The 24082-nt window shown below is 55.4% G+C and overlaps 1 protein-coding gene across 48 annotated transcripts in view; it reads right to left on the bottom strand.

Moving 5' to 3' along the window:
* Positions 1 to 1815: 1815 nt before the first annotated feature.
* GATAD2A (GATA zinc finger domain containing 2A) overlaps positions 1816 to 24082 on the bottom strand; it is a 123141-nt gene continuing 100874 nt past the window's right edge. For 17 of the 48 annotated variants that reach the window (XM_055372257.2, XM_019015800.4, XM_055372256.2 and 14 more), the window contains 10 exons: positions 18280 to 18412; positions 18006 to 18137; positions 16340 to 16429; positions 14842 to 14976; positions 14508 to 14675; positions 12004 to 12283; positions 9326 to 9624; positions 8699 to 8773; positions 8216 to 8411; positions 1816 to 5409 (listed from right to left, as the gene is read on the bottom strand). In XM_055372257.2, coding sequence (XP_055228232.1) covers positions 5279 to 5409; positions 8216 to 8411; positions 8699 to 8773; positions 9326 to 9624; positions 12004 to 12283; positions 14508 to 14675; positions 14842 to 14976; positions 16340 to 16429; positions 18006 to 18137; positions 18280 to 18412 — 1639 coding nt within the window. In that variant the 3' untranslated portion in view covers positions 1816 to 5278. The remainder of the gene's footprint in view (positions 5410 to 8215; positions 8412 to 8698; positions 8774 to 9325; positions 9625 to 12003; positions 12284 to 14507; positions 14676 to 14841; positions 14977 to 16339; positions 16430 to 18005; positions 18138 to 18279; positions 18413 to 24082) is intronic. The other 31 variants (XM_055372266.2, XM_055372250.2, XM_055372269.2 and 28 more) reach the window with 6 other exon arrangements.

The following is a 24082-nucleotide window of genomic DNA, read 5'->3' as shown; positions in this document are numbered from 1 at the left end:
AGTGTCCCATTTTCTCAGCTGGGAGGCTATTTGAGACCATGACCCAGGACCGCCCCTTGAATCTGCCCCAACTGCACTGAGAAGCCTGTGCCCAATCCAGGGAAGCAGAGCCTCACGAGGAACCAAGAGCCAAGCCCAGGAGACAGCACCCCATAGGAATATTTCTCAGGCCAAGCAAGAAATGCCTGTAGCAAGCCTCTGGCCCCAGCTACACGGTAGGCTGAGGTGGGAGGATCGCCTGAGCCCGAGTTTGAGGCTGCAGTGAACTACGATTGTGCTTTGCACTCTAGCCTGGGCAACAGAGCCTATCTCAAAAAAAAAAAAAAAAAAAAAAGTGGCTGGGTGCAGTGGCTCACGCCTGTCATCCCAGTACTTTGGGAGGCTGAGACTGGTGGATCACTTCAGGAGTTTGAGACCAGCCTGGCCAACACGTGAAACCCCATCTCTACTGAAAATTAACTGGGCGTGGTGGTGGCGGCACCTGTAATCCCAGCTACTCGGGAGGCTGAGGCAGGAGAATCGCTAGAACCTGGGAGGCGGAGGTTGCAATGAGCCGAGATCGCGCTACTGGACAGGCTGAGGTTCAGTTTCTACCATGTTCTCTACCAGCTCTGTGCCCGTAAGACCAGGCACTTGGGAGTTGTAGGGAAGGTATGAGCTCCCAGGCCGGAGGCAGGGATGCTTCAAAGACAAGAAACAGGGCCAGGCGTGGTGACTCACACCTGTAATCCCAGCACTTTGGGAGGCCAAGGTGAGAGGACTGCTTGAGTCCAGGAGTTCAAGACCAGCCATGGGCAACATGGCAAAAATGTGTCTTTGCAAAAAATACGAAAATTAGCTGGGCATGGTGGTGCGTGCCCATAGTCCCAGCTACTGAGGAGTCTGAGATGTGAGGATCACCTGAGCCTAGGGAGGTTGAGGCTGCAGTGAGCTGAGAACAAGCCACTGCATTCCAGCCTGGGCAACAGAGTGAGACCCTGCCTCAAATAAATAGCACCTAGGAAAACAGGGTCATGTTTTATGCACATTAAAATTCAGCAAAATGATCGCAGGTCTCACCTTAAGAATAAAACTTGACACTATCAACACTTGAAAACACATTTTTGCCAGGACGTCGTTCATTTTGGATCCAGGTTGGTGACTCTGTGCTTAGATTGCACATCTGTAATATCACATCCTGCAGCAAAGACACCATCGAGGCCCCAAGCCTGAAAATTGCTCCAGGAAAACCCACCACTCTAGCGTGAAGGCTGATGAGGCAAACACAAGCAAATTCCACTGAGATTCTTTTTTTTTTTTTGAGAAAGTCACGGTCTCTTACCCAGGCTATAGTGCAGTGGCGCAATCTTGGCTCATTGCAACCTCTACCTCCCGGGTTCATGTGATTCTCCTGCCTCAGCCTCCCAAGTAGCTGGGGTACAGGCACCCACCACCACATCCGGCCAATTTTTGTATTTTTAGTAGAGATGGAGTTTCACCATGTTGGCCAGGCTGGTATCGAACTCCTGACCTCAGGTGATCCACCCACCTCAGCCTCTCAAAGTGCTGGGATTACAAATGTGAGCCACCAAACCCAGCCCCCACTGAGATTCTCATTCCTTTCTCCCAGCCCATGGGGTAAGTTTGCCACAAAGCTCCAGAGGAGAGGGGCCGTGGGGACTCCATTCCCACAGTAAGTGAGGCCCCAGCAGCAGGTGCACCCCGCCCTTTGCTTCTCTCATTAACTAAGGGTCATCCTCCATCTCCCTCCAACCTGCCTCGGAAGCTAGGACGAAACAATACAGAGAAGCCAGGGCAGAACGGACAAAAGAAAAGTCCAGTTGACACATCATCCATTTATTATCCTTCAGAGTCTAAAACTTCCTCGTGATACAACGTATAGCCACCCATTCCAGCCTGCTTATTGGAACTTCTATTCCCATCTGGTGGCAAACATTTCTTTTTACATTTGTTTTACTATCAAAGATTTAGAGTCACAATAAATACAAGTGACAGCCTCCACACCCAAAGAGCCCCCCCCCCAATACCCTGCACTAGTGTAACCGTCTATTACACTTTAAGGATTATAAAATTGTTTGCTGTCCTTTTTTAAAAGCTCAGTCCAAGTTCTTTAGGTTAACATCATGTGCAGCATAGCTCGGCATCAAAAACCCTACGGCAGAGCAGCAAGGATCATCCCTTCTGTGATGAGAATATTTGTATAAAGAAGTCTCTCCCCTGCCTCTGCGTCCAATAGGAGAGCGGGAGCCACGGGGCCCAGCAGGGCTGCCACTGGGTTGCCTCATTCCCTCTGCCCTGAAGCTTTTGCTTCACCGAGGTCCGTGGAGTACAGGTAAGACCAGGCACAACTAGCACTGTGGGCTGTTCCACTCTGAGAAGGGCCGCTACAGACCTCGTCAGAGGGGTGGTTCCTGATGTCACCGTAGAGTTCCTGGGATGAGGTCAGGACGGCCATAGCTGTGGGAGGTTCCAAGGGCACTTGGCCATTCCAAACCCTACCCCCAACCTCCCCTACAACAGGCGAGGTGTGAACTCTGAGATCTCCCCAGCCCTGTCTACAGAGCAGCCGACAGAGGGAACAGTTACCAGGTGCTGTTGGAGGTTCATGTCACAGATAACAGGGGACAGTTACAATCAGTTGGGCTGGGGGCTCCCACATTCTGACGGCTTGCAGGAACCTGATCCTGGTAGGGCTCTCGGGACCAGGACCCAGGCAGTGCCCGGTTTTGAGGGTGTGCTTTGCTGTGGGTAGAACACCCTTAACATTAATCGATAGCTATCCTGGTGCGTCCAAACCCCACACCCAGAGAGGTACTTAATAATGCCTTCACCTGGAACATCATAAACGTCATAATACAACAACCCGCTTGGGGCTTATCGTAGAGGTTATGCTGCAAGGAACTGAAAGGAAATAATGGGCTAGAGTGTTCGAGACAGCAGAAATGAAGGAAAGATTAAGGCATCTCACACTTTTGCCCCCTGGAAAAAAAAGTTTACATCACAGTATGTACGTTGTCCCTGATGGAATACTCCCTGGGGACATGGGGCCGACCCTCTCCCTTTCGAGAGGCAGCAGTCCATATGAACTCACAAGGATGGGTTGACAGCCATCAGCCCTGGAGGAACAGCCAGGCCAGGCTGGGAGAGGTCAGGAGCTGGAGCTGGGGCTGGGGGCCGGCAGGTGCAGCTCGGATCTGGCCCCCTGGTCAGACCCAGCTGACCCAAGCTGGAGCAGGCAGAGGTGACTTCGGCCTGGATGCCTGATCCCCAGCCACTGCATAGAACTGAGGTTGGTTCGCTGGGGAGGGCTTTCAGTGGGAAGAAGCCAGCCTGGGTGCTCCTTCTGGGAGGAGCTGGAAGATCTGGCCCCTGTCATGGAACAGAGAGGGCTAACAGCTCAGGGTCGTAGGAGACAGGTATTTATTTGCCAGGCACACAGAAAAATGCGAGGAATAGAAATGCTTGCATACTCTTGATTTTTTTTTTTTTTTTGGTGTAAAAAACACACCCTCCCCTCCCACCCCAAAAAACATCAAATTCCTTCCTTTTCCCCAAATCCCTGGATCTTGGAATGAAAGCCACCCTTCCCCAATCTGTCCTCACCTCCTTCAGCCCATCCAAGTTATGCACAAAAAAACAAAAATTAGTGAGAAATTTGGGGATTTGCACAACAAAAAATTAGATAATGTTTTCCAAAACTAGGTCTTCTATGGTGTGTCAAAAAAAGTTTCCTACAGACTGAGGATATTCACACGACAGGAGCCTGGGGGTTAAATGAGCCTTTATTAGAATGTTGTAGCAGTTGTGTTTGAAGGCGGTGGCCCTACAAAAAAAAATTTAAATTAAAGTCCCTAACTGCAGGGGTAGGAAAACCAGGGCTGGAGCTCAATTGAGACCGGTGGAGCCCAGAACTCATGGAGACATACGTATGTATGTGGGCACGGGACGCCCTCGCACTGGCATGAAGCCGGCCCAGCCTGCAAGAGACACGGAACGGCTTCTGCCTTTCCTCACGGAACCAGTTTTTAAAGAGTGGGACGCGAAAGAAACAAAAATGAAACTAAAAGCAGGCCTGATCCTTTTAAAAACATTTTTGTAGACTCTAAAGGGAATTACAAAAAAAAAAAAAAAAAAAAAGTCCGAAAGCAAATCCTGACAGCAACCCCTAGGTTTAAGGACAGGTGCTAAACTAGACCCAAACGGAAATCCTGACATCTGTGCGCAGCGGCTCGCCGCACACCTGGACGGCACCTCCTGACCTGCACATACCTGTGCACGCTCACCTCCCAGGAGCAAGGCCAGGGTGGCTTAAGATTGCGTCCATCGAAATGAATAGAAAAAAGGAAAAAATTTAATAAAATAAACCACAACAGAAAAACCCCGCGACAGTCCCCCCTCCAGCATCCTGCTTGGGGCTGCTGCCGACCGGATCCTCTCCTTCTCCCTTCATGGGCAGCTTCTGGAATCCCTGCTTCTCTGGCTGGGTCTGTTCTTCAGTTTGTTCTTCTGCTAAGTCTGGAAGGTCCGGGGGCGGGGGTCTCCAGAACAAGCAGCAATGGAGGCGTTCGGCTGGAGCGAGGGCTGCCTCGGCCATCCCTGCATCTGTCAGTCAGTCACGGGGGCGGGCCGGCCGTCCCTGCCAGGGGCTGTGGCACCATGAGCCGCCCACCCTCCAGGGCACAGGGCCAGCGGGACGATGCAGCGTACAACAGGGACCCCAGGGTCTGCACGGTTTACTTTTAACTCCATCATCATGAGGTGATTAAAAAAAAAAAAAATCTTTCAACTTATAGATCGCCATGGGAAGGCAGTCAAAGATTGGGAGCGTAAGACAGGGAAAAGCAAAAAAAACGAAACACCCCGCTCGGTTCAGAAGCCCCGGGCGCTGGCCTTGCCCATGCGCGTCACAGTGTCCAGGGTGAGCCGCCCGTGTGCCGGCAGGGGCCGAACAAGGGGGCCAGGAGCAGAACCAGCCCCCAAGGTCCACTTTTCTGCTGGTGTCGGGCAAACTAAAGGCAAAGAGAGAAAGGAAGAAAGCCCACGGGAAAGGTCCCCCAGCGATGATCCTCGTCTGCCTATGAGGCGGCACCAGCCCCCTAGCCCTGATGAAACTTTGCAGCCAAGAATTGAGGTCTTGCCTCTGCAGCATGGCCGGTGCTTGCTCTTGGGGCGGGCACGGTGTCTTCCCGAGCCAGCGGAGGGTGGTGCAGTGGGTCCTTCTAGACCAGGGGCCAGGTGGGGGAGGAGGGAGCCCGTCTTCCACGGGGCCTGGCTCGCACTATTTCCACGTGGCTGACTGGGGGATGGAGCGGGGTGGGATCATGTCCAGGAGGTACTCTCGCTGGCGGTCCACGGCCGAGGAGCTCTTGTGCACCGCCAGGCTTGGGCTGACAAACGCAAGGGTCCCGCCTGCAACAGAACAGAGCAACCAGCCGAGAAGGCCCTCATCAGGAGGGCTCCTGGGAGGAGCCCAGCCATAGCTGCCTAGACCCCAGCCCCAATACAGACTAAGGACCCAGGAGCCCTTGCAAATCCACCCACACTACTCCTCAATCAACGTTTCAAATCCCAGGCCCCAGAGCTGAAGAGTATTTAGGCAGCAACTCAATGGCCTTGACATTCCCAGGCTCTGCCAAGGTAATCCCAAGTGTGGGGCAATCATCAGAGGGTGAGCAGCTACCTACGTTCTACAGAAATGAAGGCGCTAACCACGGTGCTGCTTAGAACAGTGGAAAACCATAAACAAATGTGTGCAACAGGACAATAATGCAGGATGGAATACTATGCAGCAATGAAAAACTATCTTAGCTGGGCACGGAGGCTCAGCCTAGAATCCCAGCACTTTGAGAGGCTGGGGGGTGGGAAAACTGCTTGAGGCCAGGAGATAGAGACCAGCCTGGGCAACATAGTGAGGCCCCATCTCTAAAAAAAATATCAGCTGGACATGGTGGCACATCCCTGTAGTCCCAGTTACTCCGGAGGCTGAGGTGGGAGGATTGCTTGGGCCTAGGAGATCCAGGCTGCAAGAGAGCTATGATCGCGCTACTGCATTCCAGCCTGGGCAACATAGCAAGAAGCTGTCTCCAAAAGAAGAAAAAAAAAAAAAGGAAAAAAAAACTATCTCCTACCCTCAAGTGTTGTTGTTGTTGTTTACTGGTCTCAAACTCCAGGCCTCAAGCAATCCTCCTACCTTGGCCTGTCAAAGCACTGGGATTATAGGCACGAGCCACTGTGCCCAGCTCAAATTTTAATGCGTCCAGTAAGGGTCTCTCATTAACACACAAAGTAGCCAACGCAAGACACACATTTCCACAAAGGACCCTCAAGTGAAGGGGAGACACTGGGGAAAACCCTTAAATGTAACATTTGTTCACCTGGGGGAGGAAAATACAAGCCATTGCCACAGTCTTTTCTCTCTCTATTTTCCAAATTTCCATGATGGACAAATATCATTTTTATAATTGGAAAATAAATAAATGCCCCCACCCAGCACATGCAGAATTTTTGGCCAGAGTTGGAGGTAAGGGCTGCCCCAGACCCCTTGAGATGGGGTCTCACTCTTGCCGAGGCTGGAGTGCAGTGGCACAATCAGTGCTCACTGCAGCCTCAACCTCCCATGCTCAAGCGATCCTCCTCCCTCAGCCTCCTGAGTAGCTGGGACCACAGACACATGCCATGTGCTTGGCTAATTATTTTTTTGTAGACACAAGGTCTCACCATGTTGCCCAGGCTGGTCTCAAACTCCTAGGCTCAAGCAATCCTCCCATCTCGGCCTCACAAAGTGCTGGGATTACAGGTGAGAGCCAGCATGTCTGGCCCTAAGAGTATTTTTAGTGGTGGCTAATACATTTTGTGGAAAAAGCGTTCCCAGGTCAAATGTTCTTAGGAACCAACCCTGTGTGCAAGGGCAGCACTCCAGAAACCTGGCAACTGGGTCCTGCCAGGTGCTCTCTCAAAACCCCCGTGTTAACTCTTTTAGGAAACGGTGCTTTCAACTATTTATTTTCCCTCTAATCCTACCATCAGACACAGCAACTAGTGATGCCTTCATGCTCCCTTTCAAACTTTAAACACACACACACACACACGGCTTCCAGATGACTTCCACCACCGTGCCCACATGCACACACTTATCGACTTCTACTTCTTTCTTATCCTTTCAAACTTCCCACAAGAGTAATTTCTGACCAGCCCGTGAGTCCTTAGCTGTCTTAAACCTGCTGAGCAGAATGTCTGGCTGGCTGGTTTGATGACAAACACACTCAACTGTCCAGGCTGCCTGGATTCCTCTGCAGCCGAACGTCTGCTGTTTCCTGAAGTGCCCCTGCAGAGCCTGGCACCTAGGTACGCCCCTCACTTAGGACAGCGGCAGGCTCAGCAGGCTCTCGGGCTCCCAGGCTCCCCCCATCACTCTGCCTGGGGCCTGTCTCATGATTGTCCTCTCCTACCTGCAGGGCCACAGGCTTCAGGGTGCATGTGGGACACTTTGCTTCCTCTCCCAGAGGGTGCCCATCTCCTTAACTTGGCCCTTCCTGACCACCTTTTCTTTCCCTATTTTTGACACAAGAAATATAACACTTTTGTTCTAATGTTAACATATACATGAAAAAATAAACAGGCCATCGGGACCATGCCAGGGATGGTGGGGCCACAGCTGACTCCGGAGAGCCCACTGGAGGACCTTCACCCCCACTGGTTGTTCTTCAAACACCGTCTCCGGCAAGGCCTCCACTACCTGCCCCGGGTGAGCCAGCCCCTGCCCTGGGCACACCCCCTGCCCCGCATAACTGTTCTACTTTGCACCACTCGGTGTGACCGCAGCATGGATGGCACAATGACAGAAAAAAGATGTTCGCTGCGGCACAAAGAGAAAAGGGGAACCCTGAGTGGGCAAGATACGGGTGTGTGCTGACAAGAGTCCACATGGATGGCTGTGGGGGCACCCTCTGAGCCAGGCCTGGCCCATGTTTTGTCAGTCAAAGACTGAGCCTGGGTGCAGAGAGTGAGGGTGGTTACTATTTCCTATCTGCTCGGGGCTATCACTTCTTCAGGGTATCCTGGTTAGGGGCAGGAGGGAAAGCCAGAGTCCGAGGAGGTTGAGCTTGGGAAGTGGGCCTGGGGGTTCACCCGCTGCACATGTGCCTCTGTTTCGGTTAAGGAAGGGTGAACCCCACAATGGGCAGGTCCCCTGGGGAGACCTGTGGAGGTCACCCACCTGTGCTGAGGGGCGTCTTCTTCCAGTTGGAGGTGGCGCTACCCTTGCCGGCACTCACGGTTCTCTCAGAATGTCTGCCGGTCCTGCTGACCAGGGCTGTGGCCGAGGCTGAGTTCTGCAGTTTGGGTGACGGACTGAACGTGTGCAGGACACCTCGGGGTGTCGTGGCCGAACCCCGGGACAGCTGGCTGGAGGCCTGCAGTGGAGAGAGGGGGGTGACGGCTCATGCAGGGAAAAGACAGCAGCGGGCGAGACACTCAGCGCAGCCTCTCCTTGCTCTGGCTGACCTCTTCCCACCCACATGGGGTCCCTAAAGTCCAAAATCAGGAGACCAGGTAAGTTACACAGAGGGGTGGGGGAGGGGAGAGAGTGAAACAGAAACAGGGAGAGACAGACAGAAGAGGCAGCGTGACAGTCGGCGACTGACGTGGTCACGGGCTGCGGTGGGGGCGCGAGGCTCCCGGTGCCCAGCGCGGTTCTGACCTGTAGCACAGCCCCGTTACTCCAGTCGCGGGCTTCTCCTGAGCGGAACGCCAACTTACGCCGGGGTTTTATGACCTACACAAACGGGGGTTGAAAGCAAAGTCAGTGCGGTCCGCTGGCCGGCCCAGGGTGACCGAGGGTGAGCCCCACAGGACAGGCCCGTCCCCTGGGGACTTTAGGCGCCAAGTGGGGATCTTGAGAAAATGTGTTTAGTGAATTGCAAAGAACTTCCGAGAAAACAAAAATTGCCAAAAGGGAGCTTCGGGTCTACAAGAGGGTGGGAAGGAGAAGCATTAAAATAAAACAACACGAGAACAAAAAACTTGATTTCAAACTTGTTCCTCTCCAAATTTAGCAAGAACATTTTTCCAAACGCCCCTTTGGTATCTCAACGTGGCTTTCAGAAAAGTCCTTGGAGACAAGCAATACTTGTCAGCCGGCAGCCTGCAAGTGAGAGCTACAAAGTCTAAAGAAACTGCAAATTAGTGTTTTTGCCGCCCAACACCACCATTAACTGCAATTTAGACGCGCAGTTAACAATCAGGCGGCGCAGCGCAGGCGTGGGGCGGATCACGGAACGGCCTCTGCCTCCTAGGGACGGCACTGCCGGCAGCAGGCCAGGCTCACCTGCTTCAACGCGGGGTGTGGGGTGGCGGTGGGCTCGGCCTTGGCCTGTGCAGGGGCCGCGCCCTGCTGCAGGAGCCGCTGCTCAATCTCCTGTTCCTGCTGCAGCGCCTTCACAAAGGCGGCCTTCAGCCGGCTGGTGTGCTCCACCTTGAGCGCCTTCTTCTGGTTGGTTGTCATGCAGTTCTCACACATGATGGCGCCGCTCTTCTCCTCCCGCCAGCGGCACGTGAAGTCCGTCTTGCACTGTGCACACATGTAGGGCTCCCGGGACAGCACAGTGGCGGCCGACATCCTGCCTGCTGCAAGCAGACAGCACATGGCTCACGTCAGAGGGCCAGGACGACAGTCAGGGCCCTGGCCGCCCCCAGCCCAGGATGCTGGAGTCTCAGTCGCCACAGTCTGTCCGTTCTGCAAATGCCTACTGGGCACCAATGACGTGGACATGGGGCCGGCCAATGCCGAACAGCTTCGGAAAACGTCGGCCTCCTGTCCCACCCATTGCTGGACATGACACCACTGAGGACCAGCAGGGACCATGCCAAGCCCTGCCTCAATGTGGTGGGCACCCTTGCTTGTGTACGAGTTAATAAGGGTGACAGGCAAGTCACCCAGCAAGTGCTTTGTGGGTGCTGAGGTACTCAGTTCATTCTTAGGAGGGGGAACCCCCAAATGCTCCATGTCCTGATGAGGAAACTGAGGCCAAGAGAGACCAAGTGACCTGTAGATCACATTGTCACCCAGTGGCAGGGCAGGACTCACACCCGGGACAGGCCCCAGGCCTTGGGCTGCACCCACTGCACAAGGTGGGCAGCACGCTACAGGGGCAGCAAGGGCTTGGTCCCCTTTTCTGGGGGACAGAATGCAGTCTCCTTGGGGGCTGCAAGAGGTAGCTGGGGAAGTGTACATGAAGCATGTGCTCGGGCGTGAGGTCTGGGCGTATTTGTGCCCACCTTTTTTGTGTTCAGCACTTAAGGGCCTTAATTGCTCTTGGTCATCACAGACAATGTCAGAGGACGGCAGGGGCTGGGGGGTGGGGAGATGGATGTGGCGAGACCCTCGGCCTTCCCTCTCCTGCCTGGACTGGCCTGGCCCCTTCTAAGCCCCTGGCCCATGAGACCGCCACCTGCAGCTTACATGCTCTGGTGACAACGGCACACGTCCAACCCATGGCCAGCGTGAGCGGCGCCAGAACCAGACATGGCGCGAGGCTGGGGGCTCTGGGAGGTGTCAGGAGATGCCTCCAGCAGGGCTCAAAGTCTCTCCCACAGTGAGGTCCTGTCCTTGGCAACAGGAGAGGGAGACTGAGCCCTGATGAGGGAATGGCAGAGACAGACTGGTCTGGGAGAGCGGACGCCCGCACAGGCAGGGACAAGGAGGGGCACTGGTCCCAACTCGGCCCCCAATCCTCATTTCCTACAGCAGCCCCAGGTGGCTCTTTTGCCGACATCACCTTGTCGAAAAGGAGGCACCAAAGGCACCAGCCGGGCTGTGTCAGAGCCTCACCTCCCCACAGCTCCCCCAGGTCCCTCCTGCAGCTGGGAGCTGGAGGCCATGCCCTTGGGGCACGCTGCAGTTAGTCTCAGTACCATCCTGTGGCCGGGAGTTATGAGAGCGACTGAGGGGCAAGGGAGTGGGTTACAAGCAACTCTACATTTGAGGGCCACTCTGAGGCTGCGCCAGGCCCAGCCCCGCGCAAGTGTGGAGAGCTCTGCCTCTTGGGGACCCTGGGTGCAACCACATGGGAGCACCAGTTGATGCACCAAAGTACCCTAAGGGAGTGGGGAGAGCATCTTCCCAACCCCAGGTGCTGGGGGCACAGCTCGACCTGGCCCCCATGCCCTCCTCCCTCTGTATCCTGGGCAGTGCGCGGGAGGTGCTTCTCTGCACACACCCACCCCGCTGCTCCCAAGTCTGTGCTGGGAAGGCTCTGAGGCTGCCAGGCCCTGCCCCTGCCCTGGGCCCCTCGCAGTCCTGCCGACTCCTCTGCTCTGAAAGTCTGATGCAGTCACCAGGAGAGGACTCAGTCTCCTGGCCTACTCGTGTCACCCCAACCTCAACCTGTGGGCAGAAACGTCCTTGGTCTCCATGTCTGGGGAGCAGGGGCTCCCTGGGGGCCAGCTCGGCCACTCAGATCCACCCGCCCAGCCATCTCCAATGCTGTGATCACCCCGTAGATGTCCTTTTATTCCTAAATCCCCCAGGACACAGTGCACTCCCACGCTGCCCAAAGAGGGTGATCATGCGAGCCTGCCCCTGAGCAGTGGGGTGGGCTATCCCTCTCCCTCCTCAGAAGCTGGGAGCGCTTGAGGCTCTGGAAGGTTCTGCCTGTGTGTCACAACCCCACATTGGCCTGAGAGCCCTTCGTGGAGGCCAACCCTGTCAGCCTCCCACAGATGTGCACCCTCACGTCTACCCCACCACACGCCAACGTCACGGAGGCCACTACTGCCCGTCCCCCTGGACCCTGAGCCTCTCGGGGCCTGGCTCTCAGAGGCCCCAACCGGAGGACAGTGTCCAGACTCCACAGTGGCACTGACGGTGTCCCTACCAAGCCCACCCAGGACCATCCTGGCTAGGCAGCCCTGCCCCAGCCTCTGCTGTGTGTTGGAAAGAACCCACAGGGCAGCACCCTTGGAGGCCAGAGGCGGAAGCAGCCCGGCTGGGTCCAGGCCACTCACCTTGTGTCTCCAGTAGGTTCTGCACCACCTCCTCCAGGCCGACCAGGTAGATGAACTCGTTGTTGGCGGCGCTGGGCAGGAAGTTCATCTCTGGGGCTGGGGGCTTGGGTGGGGGGATCTCGAGTAGCGTCTTCTCCAGCTGTTTGCGCAGCGCCAGCTTGGCGGCTGCCTGTCGGCTTGCTGGAGACTCAGTAGAGGTGACCACAGAGGCCACACTAGTGGGGGTGGAGTTGGCCTGAGCAGAGGTGGCTGTTGTTCCCTTCAGTGATGCTGGGGTAGGCTTTGGGAGACAAAAACTCAGTCAGGGCGCTCCGTGCACCTGCCCAGAGGAAGGCTCCCCAGCGCCCCGAAGCCCGAGGTCCTGTCAACTGCACTAACCAGTACCCTTGACGATGGCGTCCTTAACAAAAGTGAACCCAGCCATGATAACAGGCTCTCAGAAGCCAGGGCAGCAGGGAGAGGTGCGAGAAACACACCACCCTAGGTGGTGGCTGCTCATCTGCACATGTGCACCAAGATTTACCAGATAAACCGCACACACTTAAAATCTATACTTTGCTGCGCTCTGCCATGTGAATGTGAGGGCACCCACGTGGCTGTCACCAGGTTCTGGTGGTCACCACACTGCCCAGTAGGGCCACTGTCCTCTGGCTGTGGCCTGGCCTACTGCCTTCTCACAGGGTAAGAGGGTGCTCACCGCAGCACCCCCATGAGCCTCTCTGCATGTGCTCCCCTGGGATGCTGATGTTTGAGGTAGTCCCCGAGTCCTTATGGGGCGATGGGGGAAGCAGCTCTTAGGCCAACCTCTTCCCCTTGCCCTCCACCCAGTCCTCACCGCTCCAGTGCCACCTCACAGTCCTGCCTGGATCCCAGGAGCAGACCCTTGACTGTCTCCACCAGCCCCACAACTGCTGGATAGGGCTCTCCCTGAAACCCAGAACTGCCCACATGCCAATGTTCTTAGCTTTTAGGGGCTGAGGACCCCTCTGGAAATATGATGAAAGCTGTGCACCCCACCCCCAGAAAATGGACACACCCAGTGACTTGCAAATGCCACACTGTGGGGCACAGGGTGTGCAGGATGCCTTCCCAGGGTCCCACCCCCCAACAAAGGTTCCCAGAGACCGGCCTGCTGGTTTGTTGTCCCCTCAGCAACCAAGACCAAACCCAGGCCTCCCTCACCTCTGACCAGCCAGTTCCCCTCCTCCTTCCCCTCACAGCCTCCCCCAGCCATGCTAGGAGCAGACCACCTTCTCTGCCACTGACTGCCTGTGCCCACCCTCAGGAAACAAAGACAATAGAAAGGACTGGATAAAAGTTCACGGGTGGGCAGGATGTGGTGGCTCACGCCTGTAATCCCAGCACTTTGGGAGGCCAAGTCGGGCGGATCACTTAAGGTCAGGAGTTCAGGGCCAGCCTGGCCAACATGGTGTAACACTGTCTTGACTAAAAATACAAAAACTAGCTGGGCATGGTGGCAGGCGCCTGTAGTCCCAGCTACTTGGGAGGCTGACGCAGGAGTATCTCCTGGGAGATGGAGGTTGCAGTGAGCCAAGATCATGCCACTGCACTCCAGCCTGGGTAACAGAGGGAGACTCTTGTCTCATAATAAAATAAAGATATTTGATCACACCACTGTACTCCATCCAGCCTGGGCAACAGAGCAAGACTGTCTCCAAAAAAGAAAAAAAGTTAACAGGTGTATGAAACTACCTGCCTGGGTCAGTCCAGGACTAGCCATCTTCTCTGCACTCGAACCTGACCTTCGAAAGCAGGCAGGGACACTGCCCAGAGCCTTACTCTTGTCTGAGGAGGCTGGGCAAGAACAAACTGTGCCAAAGAGGGAAGAAAGAGCGAACACGCCCACCAACAAAAGCCCCTGCAGACCTGGTAATTTTATCTGTCAGCCAAGGCGCCTGTTTCCAGCCCACCCGCCCCTTGGTTCTGCTCTTCCCATCCTACTTCCAGGGGGTGGGGACAGACCCTCCCCATCTGAGAGGCTCTGTACAGAGGTGAAGGGACGTGCGGCTAAGAATAGGCGCACCTGGTGACATGAGAACATTTGCTGAGGAGGCAATCGGAAGAAGCCACTACCGGGAGGGTGGCATGGGCTCCGGTGCCCCCCAAGGCATCTCCGGGCCCATCACCAGCCTCTCCTGGGCCTCGACTATCCCCCTAAACCTGCTGTGTGCCACATGCTGTTTCCTCAGCCATGGGGCTGGTAAGCAGACCCCACCTTCAGCTCAGGTCCGTGCATCGTCCCTCTCGTCAGCTGCCCACCTGTGCTGGATAGCAAGTCTGCCCACAAAACTTCTGCCCACGACCCAGACAGCCCTGTGGCCCCCAGGAGCTCAAGTCCAAGCCCCTGCCTGGCTCTGAAAGAGCAAGGCAGGTCATGCCACACAGCCCGGGGAAACACTGCTGTGCCCCAGAACCTGGGTCCAAGGGGAGCAGTCACAGGTGGGACACACACTCTCCCTGGCGCAGTGTGGCGCAGCCCTCACCTGTGGGATGTTGACGAGCAGGCTGGTGTTGGGAACATTGGCGACGCGGATGAGGCCCTGCTGGATGATCCTCTGTCCCTGAATCTGCACACTGGGCACCGACGCCCGGGGGGCCAGGAGGAGGGGCGGTGGCCCTGTGCTGGAATGTTGCCTAATGCTGTGGATTTGCTGTTGGGGTAGGGTGGAGAGAACAAGAAATCTGACTGAGATCAACAATGGAGCGGGACTGGAAGGCACAGGGCACCTTGCCCCCAAGGACTGGGAAGGGCCCTACTTTCAAGGTAAACGACTGCTGAGGCTGCCAGGTCTCCCCCATGTGCACAGCCCTGCTTACCTGAGCCCCCCTGACGAGTGGGGGCATGACGACCTGCGAGCTCGCCTGTGGCCCCAGCTTCGAGGACGCCTGCTGCCCACCTCGGACCAGGGGCGGGGGTATGACACTGCCGGGCATCCGAGCTGAAGAGGTCTGCTAACGATACCAAGACCCAGATTTACATGGACCGGACCCCCCCACACTTTTTTTAAAGCAAGCAGTTTTGCTGCTTTTATGAAAGTACATACTAGTTTTTTTGTTTTTGTTTTTGTTTTTAAGTAGCAGAGAAGTTAAAGAAAATTATGGATGGGCACAGTGGCACATGCCTATAATCCCAGCACTTTGTGAGGCCGAGGTAGGCAGATCACGAGGTCAGAAGTTTGAGACCAGCCTGGCCAACGTGGTGAAACCCCATCTCTACTAAAAATACAAAAATTAGCCAGGCGTGGTGGCACGTGTCTGTAGTCCCAGCTACTCAGAAGGCTGAGGCAGGAGAATTGCTTGAACCTGGGAGGCGGAGGTTGCAGTGACCCAAGATCGCGCCACTGCACTCCAGCCTGGGCGACAGAGCAAGACTCCGTCTCAAAAAGAAAAAAAGAAAAAAAAGCTGGCTGGGTGTGGTGGCTCACGCCTGTAATTCCAACACATTGGGAGGCCAAGGCGGGTGGATCTCTTGAGCCCAGGGGTTTGAGAACAGCCTGGGTAACAGTGAAACCCCATCTCTACAAAAAATGGAAAAATTACCCAGGCATGGTGGTGTGTGCCTGTAATCCTGGCTACTTGGGAGGCTGAGGCAGGAGGATGGCTTAAGCCTAGAAGGCAGAGGCTACAGTCAGCTGAGATCGTGCCACTGCACTCCAGCCTGGGTAACAGAGCAAGACCCTGTCTCAAACAAACTAACAAGGCAAACGTATAACACAAAATTAAGAAAGATGACTACTGATTCTAAATACTGGAACAAGGAATAGTGACTCCACCCAGAACCGTGCAAACCTGGGCTCACTCCTGAGTGAGTCCCACCAACATGGCAGTTCATTCTCACGTGACACTGGCCGACCCACGGCAGGATGGGCATGGTCACCCCCTAGAGAAAGCTGGGGGCTCAGGCCTGTTTGAGAGGGAGGGGCAGGAGGGCCTCTTCTGACCTCAGCCATATGGCTGGGAGAAAGCCTCTGCCCCTCACCTGGAGGCCCTGGAAGGAGGCTCTCTGGCCGAAAGAGTCAACACGAAGGGAGATCAGGCTTGCTAGGGGCGCTCACTGGAAAGCTCCCTTCCAGTGTTGGCCATGATTTCTGTCTGTGACATTAACAGTGGCCTACTTTGGGCCGTGGGGCTTGGAAAGTGCATGTGTGCTTCTTCCCCTGGGCTGTGGGCTGGAGGGCCTCACTCCAGCCTACTCAGAAGGAAAGGGCAACCTCTTGCAGAACCTGGGCCAGGGCTGTTTGGGAGCCTGAAGAGCTTGTTCTTGACAGCAGCAGTGCCGGCAGGGCACCCAGTGAGACACAGAAGGGACACTGACCTGGAGTGATGGCTTGCCAGCAGGAATGTTCTGGGTGCCCCGAACAAGCGGGGGAGGGGTGGTCACGGCGCTCCCAACAGAACCTGTGGGCTGCAAGAGAGCAGGACACCAGGAGGTGAGGGGCCACCGGGCCGGGCCCTCTCCTCACATGGAGGTGCCAAGATTTAATGCTGCCGAAGAGGACTGTCTTCCTCCTCTACGGCATCAGGCGCTCAGAGGTTCTGCTTGAAGGCTGAAAGTGACCCCATCTGCAGCAGGAGGTGACAATTTCTACATGGGCCTAGAAGAGATTTTCCAGCAGCCCCACCCCCTACTCTCAGCATCACTTCTTGGCTGCTCCCTGACACCCACGCAGTGTCCTGGCACCCGCTGTGCCCTCTAGGGGACAGAATGGCTGATGGTGGCAGCACTGCTGAGGCAAAGGACCCATGGCCCAGGCAGGGAGATCTCAATCTCAGTGAGAAAACGGTGACTCTGGGCACTTTTTAAAGCTGCATGTTCCAGTAGAGAAGGGCCAGTGACAGACTTGGTGTCCCTCAATGAGTTTTCGACAAGTGACAAAGAAATAGAAAAAAGAAACCGGCAGGCTCTTTCCAATCCACTTGCTAACTGGGTAGGTGTAAGGTGGGGGGCGGGGAGGGGGCGCGGGGGCAGTGGGGGCGGGGTTTCAAAAAACAAACCCCCAAGCCAGAGCAGAGAGAGTCCTGTCCTTCCTTCAGCTCCTGCTGCCCAGGACACACTTACTTTCTGGTTCACTGAGGCAATGACTAAAGTACTTGGAAGGTAGGAGTTTCCCAGAACAGAGCACTCAAAAAGCCTAACAAAATAAACTTAACCTCGCTGCCCATTAAGCTGCATCTAGAAGCAGCACAACAGCGAGCTTCGGGCTCCAGGGAAGAAGAAACAGAAGCAGGACCCTCCCGAGAGTTGGGGCTGAGATCCACGGGAGCTCAGCACACTTCCAGCTGGGAGGGGACTGAGACGCACACAGCAGGAGGGATGATGGTAGAGACTGGGGCATCCCCTGCGCCCACAGTGCAGGCGGCCTTTCTGCACAGAGTGCTTCACCCAGAAACATGCTTCCAGCGGCACCAGACATCTGTGCTCCACTTCCTTGACACCTGTTGTCTAAGTGAGCTTTAGGGCGGGCGCAGTGGCTCACGCCTGTAATCCCAGCACTTTGGGAGGCCCGTGTGGGCGGATCACGAGGTCAAGAGATCCAGACTATCCTGGCCAATGTGGGGAAACCCCGTCTCCACTAAAAACACAAAAATTAGCTGGGTGTGGTGGCACGCACCTGTAGTCCCAGCTACTCGGGAGGCTGAGGCGGGAGAATCACCTGAACCCAGGAGGCAGAGGTTGCAGTGAGCCAAGGTTGCGTCACTGCACTCCAGCCTGGCGACAGAGTGAGATTCCATCTCAAAAAAAAAAAAAAAAAAAAAGGTGAGCTTTAGACCCTCAGATCCAGAATACTCTAGACTGAAATTCATCTTTTAAGCTGAATCCAAAATGCACACTGGAGTCCACAAATGCGGGGGAGTGGGACCTTGCCCTATACTCCCTCAAGGAAGCCCTTTCACCTTTCTGGCCGCTGACATTGATGAGGGGATCAAGGCAAGGCCAGGCGCTCCTGCTGGCCCAGGAAGGAGGGGAGACAGACACGCACCTTCTGGGCGGTGGCTTCCTTTTGTATTTGACTCTGCCGCAACTTTTTCAACAAAACGAGTTTTGCTTCTTCTAACCTCAATTCTTCCTTCAGCTGCTTGATCATCCTTTCTCGTTCTTCAGGACTGCTTTTCTGCAGGGGCGAGAGGAACAGGGTTGAGAGGGAGCGTCCTTGGTGAGGAGCAGAGGCCCTGCCGTCACTAGCTCCACCTGAGGGCGTCATGAGTAGGAAGGGCACAGTGGGGCTCCGGCGGCAGCGCCAACACGTGGCTCACCATGAGGGCCTCGGTGCTAGTCTCCTTCAAGGCCACCGTGGTCAGCCCATTCACTCTCGGGCTCGAGGGCTGCTCGTTGTCGGAGAGCACAATCACGTCAGGTGAGGGGGGTCTCCTCTCGGACTTCATGTCACTGTGGGGTGGAGACAGTAGTGACCAGAGCGCCCTTGACAGCTGGACCCAGCGCCCACCCCTGTGGACACATGGCAGGGAGCTGAGACCTCCCCGTCTGTTCCCTGTCTGCCTGCCCTGCATCCTCCACATCCCCCGCCCTGCCCCATGGCTCCCAGGCTGCCTCCTCCTTCTCACCCACACCCAATTGGTCATATTGGGTCATAGGGCACCCAATCCCAGTGCCCAGGTGGGCACCCTGATGGTAGGGACTTCATGCCTGCCGCCATGTCGCCAGGGCTGAGAGTGCGCATGCCCCTGAGCATGACATGGTGACTTTGGAAAACATGGCTGCTCCCTCTACCGTGTGCCTCGGATCGGGTAAACACTCAGCTCGGGATCCTGGGGCCCTGCTCAGTGTTAGCCATTGTGGGGGCTTGAGCATGCTGGGTCTGATGGCATGTGTGTGCCTCGCCACCAGCCGCAGCCCCTGGCCATGGTGGAAACCCCTTGAAGGGGAGCCCAGCTCCCTGCGTGAACCAGACTTTCTTCTCTCTCCACTCAGGCAGGCCAAAGCCCTCACACCTGGCAGCCAACCTGTCCCCAGAAGACCGAGGGGTGTATCCACAGGCTGCCAGCTTGCTCACAAGGTGGCACCAGGTGCTAGATGGCCCTTCTTGGGCCCCACATGGCGGCAGTGGCTATCTGTTTTGAAACTGACTAGGACACAAGTTCTCTCAAAGACCAGAGACTCTTCACCTGCCTGATCTACTCATGGACTGGTTTCTGGCTGGCTGCCTCCAGCCCCACGTGGATGCCAAGGTCATTCTGCCTGTTACCCTGCTGCCCACTCCGTAAGTCCCAGCTCAAAACTGCAACATGAGACAGTTCTCATGATTCCAGCCCCCACACCTTTTTCTTTCTAATGAATTTGCCACGGTCTGGGGAGCTCACTTCCACCTGTGAACTTGACCTAAGGCCTGTTCCTCCCCTTTTCACCGTCGGCCCACGGCATCTCACTACCAGTTGGGAAGCACGAGGGGACAATCGGGGAAGTACTTGCAGGCTTTCCTCTTTTGTTATTTTGTCAAAATATGGTCACAAATGTCTAAGAGTGTGGCTGATGAGCTGCTGTTATTCATCAGAACTGGGAAACAGTGAATATCCATTCTGTGCTAACTGCAGGCCAGGCTCCGAGACAAGTGCTCAAGGCACCCCAAGTCATTTGACCCAGGCAGGAACACACTAGTCTGATTTTCCCTTTCCTGTGAACGATCCTCTAGGATGTATGTGTACAGCTGACACTACTGAAGGCGCAAGGCTGAACACCTGCTGTGGTGTCGCTGACCCAACGCAAGTCCCAGAGATGGCACTTTGTCCCCAACCAAGCAGCTCCATTTGCTGACGGCACAAGGCAAACTGTCCCTGATGATCTGGGTTCATTGTATTCTCTTTCTTTTTTTTTTGAGATGGAGTCTTGCTCTGTCGCCCAAGCTGGAGTGCTGTAGTGTAATCTCGGCTCACTGCAACCTCCACCTCCTCGGTTCAGGTGATTCTCCTGCCTCAGCCTCCTTGAGTAGCTGGGATTACAGGCATGCACCATCATGCCCGGCTAATTTTTTTTTTTGTATTTTTGTACAGACAGGGTTTCACCATGCTGGCCAGGGTGGTCTTGAACTCCTAACCTCAGATGATCTGCCCACCTCGGCCTCACTGTACTTTCATCGAAGTGAATCAAGTCCATTTTTTTTGTCAGCGGGAAAACCAGCCAAGGACAGAACACGTCCTCTAGGTGGCACTGTGACCCAGAGAACAAACTCGGACAAAGTTAACTGGTTGCCGCAGCTCAAAGTTGTCCTGGCTCTTGCTCTGCCAGGGTCTAGTTGATAATTAGACCCCGGCAGGGTTGAGGAGAGTCGCTAGGATGAAGAACCCGACTGCTCTAGCAGCCCTCGGGACCTCTGTGGTCCCCTCCACGCCCATGAGCTGCGTCCTCAGGGAAGGGTAGACACAGAGCACCAGAGGTTAAGGCTTCACCAATGCTACCCTGGACTCGCCAGATGCTGGACTCAGGAACCACTTTACTTGCTCTCCTCTGGTCCCTCCTAATTCCACCCACCACAGCTACGTGGTAGCTGTACCTGAATGCTGGTCCTAGCCCTGATGAACCAGCTTCTCACCAGAGACCTGGGCATGGACAGAAAGGTACGATTTCGAAGTATACAATCCCCCAGGCAAGGGGTTATCAGCCCACATTCTGAAGCCCAGAACCGGGTAGTTTATTTCTAAAGTAACCCAGGACACCTCACTCAGGTCTTAGCAAACCGCCAGCATGTCTCTCCTTGCTGCCGGCCCCATGCAGCCCAAGATCGACTTTCAAGGTGACCTCAGGGCTCTAATTCCAGGTTCCCTGGACGTGTACACACACTGAGCACCTCAGAGGCAGGCAGTCCCAAGGCTTCAGCACAGAGCTGCAGCAGCTGGCCTCCACCCAGGTGGCCTCCAAAGTGAACAGGGGAGCAGGGGGCCAAGGCAGCATCTTATATAGAGTTACAGACACAATTCCTGGGCTAGCATGAGCTGAAATGAAATGACAGCCAAGCTCTAAGGGACTTAACACTTCTTATCATCTTATTGAGGGCGTGTGCTTCTTCCAGAGGTGAGATGTCTAATAAAATTCAAATCTGCCTGAGGGAAGAGGGTAGGCGAGGGGTCCAGACCACCTAGCAGCTGAAGCTGCCTGAGAGGGCTGCTCTGACCACAGCGCTCCCTGGCCCCATCTTGGCCTGCAACTAATCAATAACTCATCCAAGAGATGATGTCACCACCCATCAATGATCACTCAGCATCCCAGCAGCCAGCAGGGAGTGAACTTCCTGTATGCTAATCAGGCCACCAAAAAGTCATGTGACAAAGGCATTTCCCTCCTTGGTCACATGACCCTTTAACTGTGCCTTCCAACGTGAAAACCATGGCAACGGCCAGTTCCAACCGGTTTGTGACACGCAGCCTTCATTTTGAGAAGGGAGGTAAAGGTTCAGGTACTGTCAGAAAATGGAGGCGCCAGGCTCACCCCAGGGCTGTGGAGCTGCAGGCACTTCCTGTGTGGCGCCAGCCCACAGGGGACTGTTGCTGCACCACAGGCTCCAGTCACCTCTACATACACCGCACACAGCAGGGTCACTGGCCCCTCTAAGTTTCTAAAATGAAAAACTTTGTTAAGCTCACTTTTTAAAGGAGAGAGGCTTTAAGAGTCTCAGTACTTTCTAAAAGAGATCTTTAATTCAGGAAAAAGAGCATGTGGCTCAAAATGATTGCAGGCATTATTTCAGGGAAAAATTTAATTATAAAAACTGTCTAAAGTAAACAAAACCAGTGGAAATCTAGCCCAACATGCTGGGAGGGATGGCATCGTGGCCCAGGGACAGCGTCTGCCATTCACTCCACACCAGCCGTCCCGGGCACCAAGTTTATTTGGAAGTGATGTGATAGTTCAGGACAAATCCCATAAGCCCGTCCTGCCCATCTTGAGAAGCCTTAATGTAAAACGTAGTGATCAAGAGATTTTATGTGACCTACAAAAATCCCTGGAAGCAGGCCAGGCTGTTATCAGCGTAAATGGTCTCACCCGCTCCCTGCCACGCACCACCCCCAACTCCCCGACCCGCTGGCACTGGCCCTGACCTCACAAGCACAGAAATTCTGTTACCTGCCAGGAACTTCCATAGAATTTCCTGGAGGAGAGGCCAGGATTATAAACTTAAATCGAGACACAATCCCACTTCCACAGCAAAAGGTTATGGCTTTCAGCTGCTCAGCAACCAGCGGCCAGTACGTGGTTAATATTTAGTGTCCCCTCAGCCAGTGCCGGGAAGGAGCCGTCCTTGGAGGCTGGGACCTTTGTGGTTCTCTGAAGGGCCTGCCTGGTATGCAGGAAAGACATACCCCTCTCCCTCATTCATTCATTCATTCATTCCTTACATCTGCTGAGAGCTCATTTAAAAAGCAGGTGCTACAGCAGGCAGTGGGGAGGAAACCCTGGATAAAAGGAATTTCTGTCCTTAGGGTTCAGTCTACCAGGATGGACAGACAGAACAGGGGAGCGGCAGGTGGGGGCAAGGCTGTAGGTGGGCTTGGGGCTGGCCCCGTGAATGTCTGACCACCGCTGTCACCGCCATAGCAGCAGGGCAGCTTCTCCAGAACTTGTATAAATGAAGCGTGTCCTCCTTGCCCCAGACCTGCTTGATCAAAGTCTGTATTTCAGCAAGATCCCCCAAGTCTTGCACTCACTAGGGAAGTTAGGGATGACCATGACCTGTAGCTCGTGAGGCCTCGATACAAGAAATCCTCCTCCAGGCTGGCTTGGGGAGACAGGCAGGGCCCAGCAATGCCTTCTCCAGCCACACAACCATTTCCCACTAGAACCTTTCCTCCTCACCTCTTTCAGGCCTAGCAGGGTGGGCTGCTGGCTGTGTGCAAGGGTGGGATGAGGGCTCTGCTAGAGCCAACACCAGCCCTGCCAGCTCACTTGTCCCTTGTGCAAACATTCATCTTCGGCTCACCAGGCCCTACCTGACATGAACCAAGCTGTTAACATCCCCCGCCCTCCTGGGGCCTGGCCCACGGACATGGCCCGGCATGGCCATGTTCTGTCTGCAGAACATCCCTCTTCAACATGCCTCAGGAAGCCTGCCCGGCCCTGTCCCCCTGCCTCGGGGTGAAGGTCATGGCAGAACTCGGGGTTCCACTCGGGGGAGTGCAGGTCTGAGCAGAAACCCCCCAGCTTCCCAAGAAGGGCTGGCTGGTGGGTCTGTGTTCCTTAGCCACCCCCAGCCCAGTGACTGGCCCACCCACCCTCGGCCCAGCAAGCCCATCTAAGTGCCTTTGGATCCCTGCACGGCACCCCACCCCACCCCCCTATGAAGATGAGCCCTCCCTCCCCCTGCCTTGCAGGGTGACATGTCAGCACCTGTCTGACAAGCAGGTTCCTGCACCCTGAGCTGGGGGCCATCACAACCTCCTTCAGGTGGGTGTGGCACCGGCACAGCACCCAAGGACCTATGGCCCCCCACTCTGTGGCACAGCCTCAGCTCCCAACAAGGGACAAGGTGTTCCCAGGACCAGATGAACAAAGGGCAAGGGGGTATCCAGCCCTGGGGTGATACCACAGCCCCAGAGAAGGGGGCAAGCTCCCATGTCCTCAGAGCCAGGAATCTCCTCCTAAGTCTATGATGGCTGGGGATGGGGGAGAGGCTGGCTGAGCCCATCGTGTGAGGGTGCTGAGCCCTGAGCCCGCACGCTCCTGTGGAGTAGCTCCTTTAACAAGCTGAGGCCTGGAGCTCACTGGCCACCCTTGCCCAGCCTTGGACTTCAAACGACTGCCGGCAAGTCAGGCTGTGGAGAGAGCCCTCACCCAGTGAGTTAGAAGACACCTGGGTCTCACTTGGTTCTGCCTCTTGCAAGTGACACTTCCCTCTCCATGGCTCCTGCATGGCAGGGCAGAGGAATCCCTGTCCCGCAGCCTCTCAGGGCTGCCTGGTGAGGTGAGACTTCAGTGCTGAGGAGGCTCGGGCACCTTAGACAGCCGTCTGGGTGCAGGGGGATCAGGCAGCCCTGCTGATCTGAAAGTGCTCAGCTCAGGCCTCGGGAACAGTGACCTTCCTGAGAGCACTCATAGCCACCCTGCATGCCC

Source organism: Gorilla gorilla, chromosome 20 (assembly GCF_029281585.2).
Source record: "Gorilla gorilla gorilla isolate KB3781 chromosome 20, NHGRI_mGorGor1-v2.1_pri, whole genome shotgun sequence".
NCBI lineage: Eukaryota > Metazoa > Chordata > Mammalia > Primates > Hominidae > Gorilla > Gorilla gorilla.
This window is presented reverse-complemented; position numbering and strand designations above follow the sequence as displayed.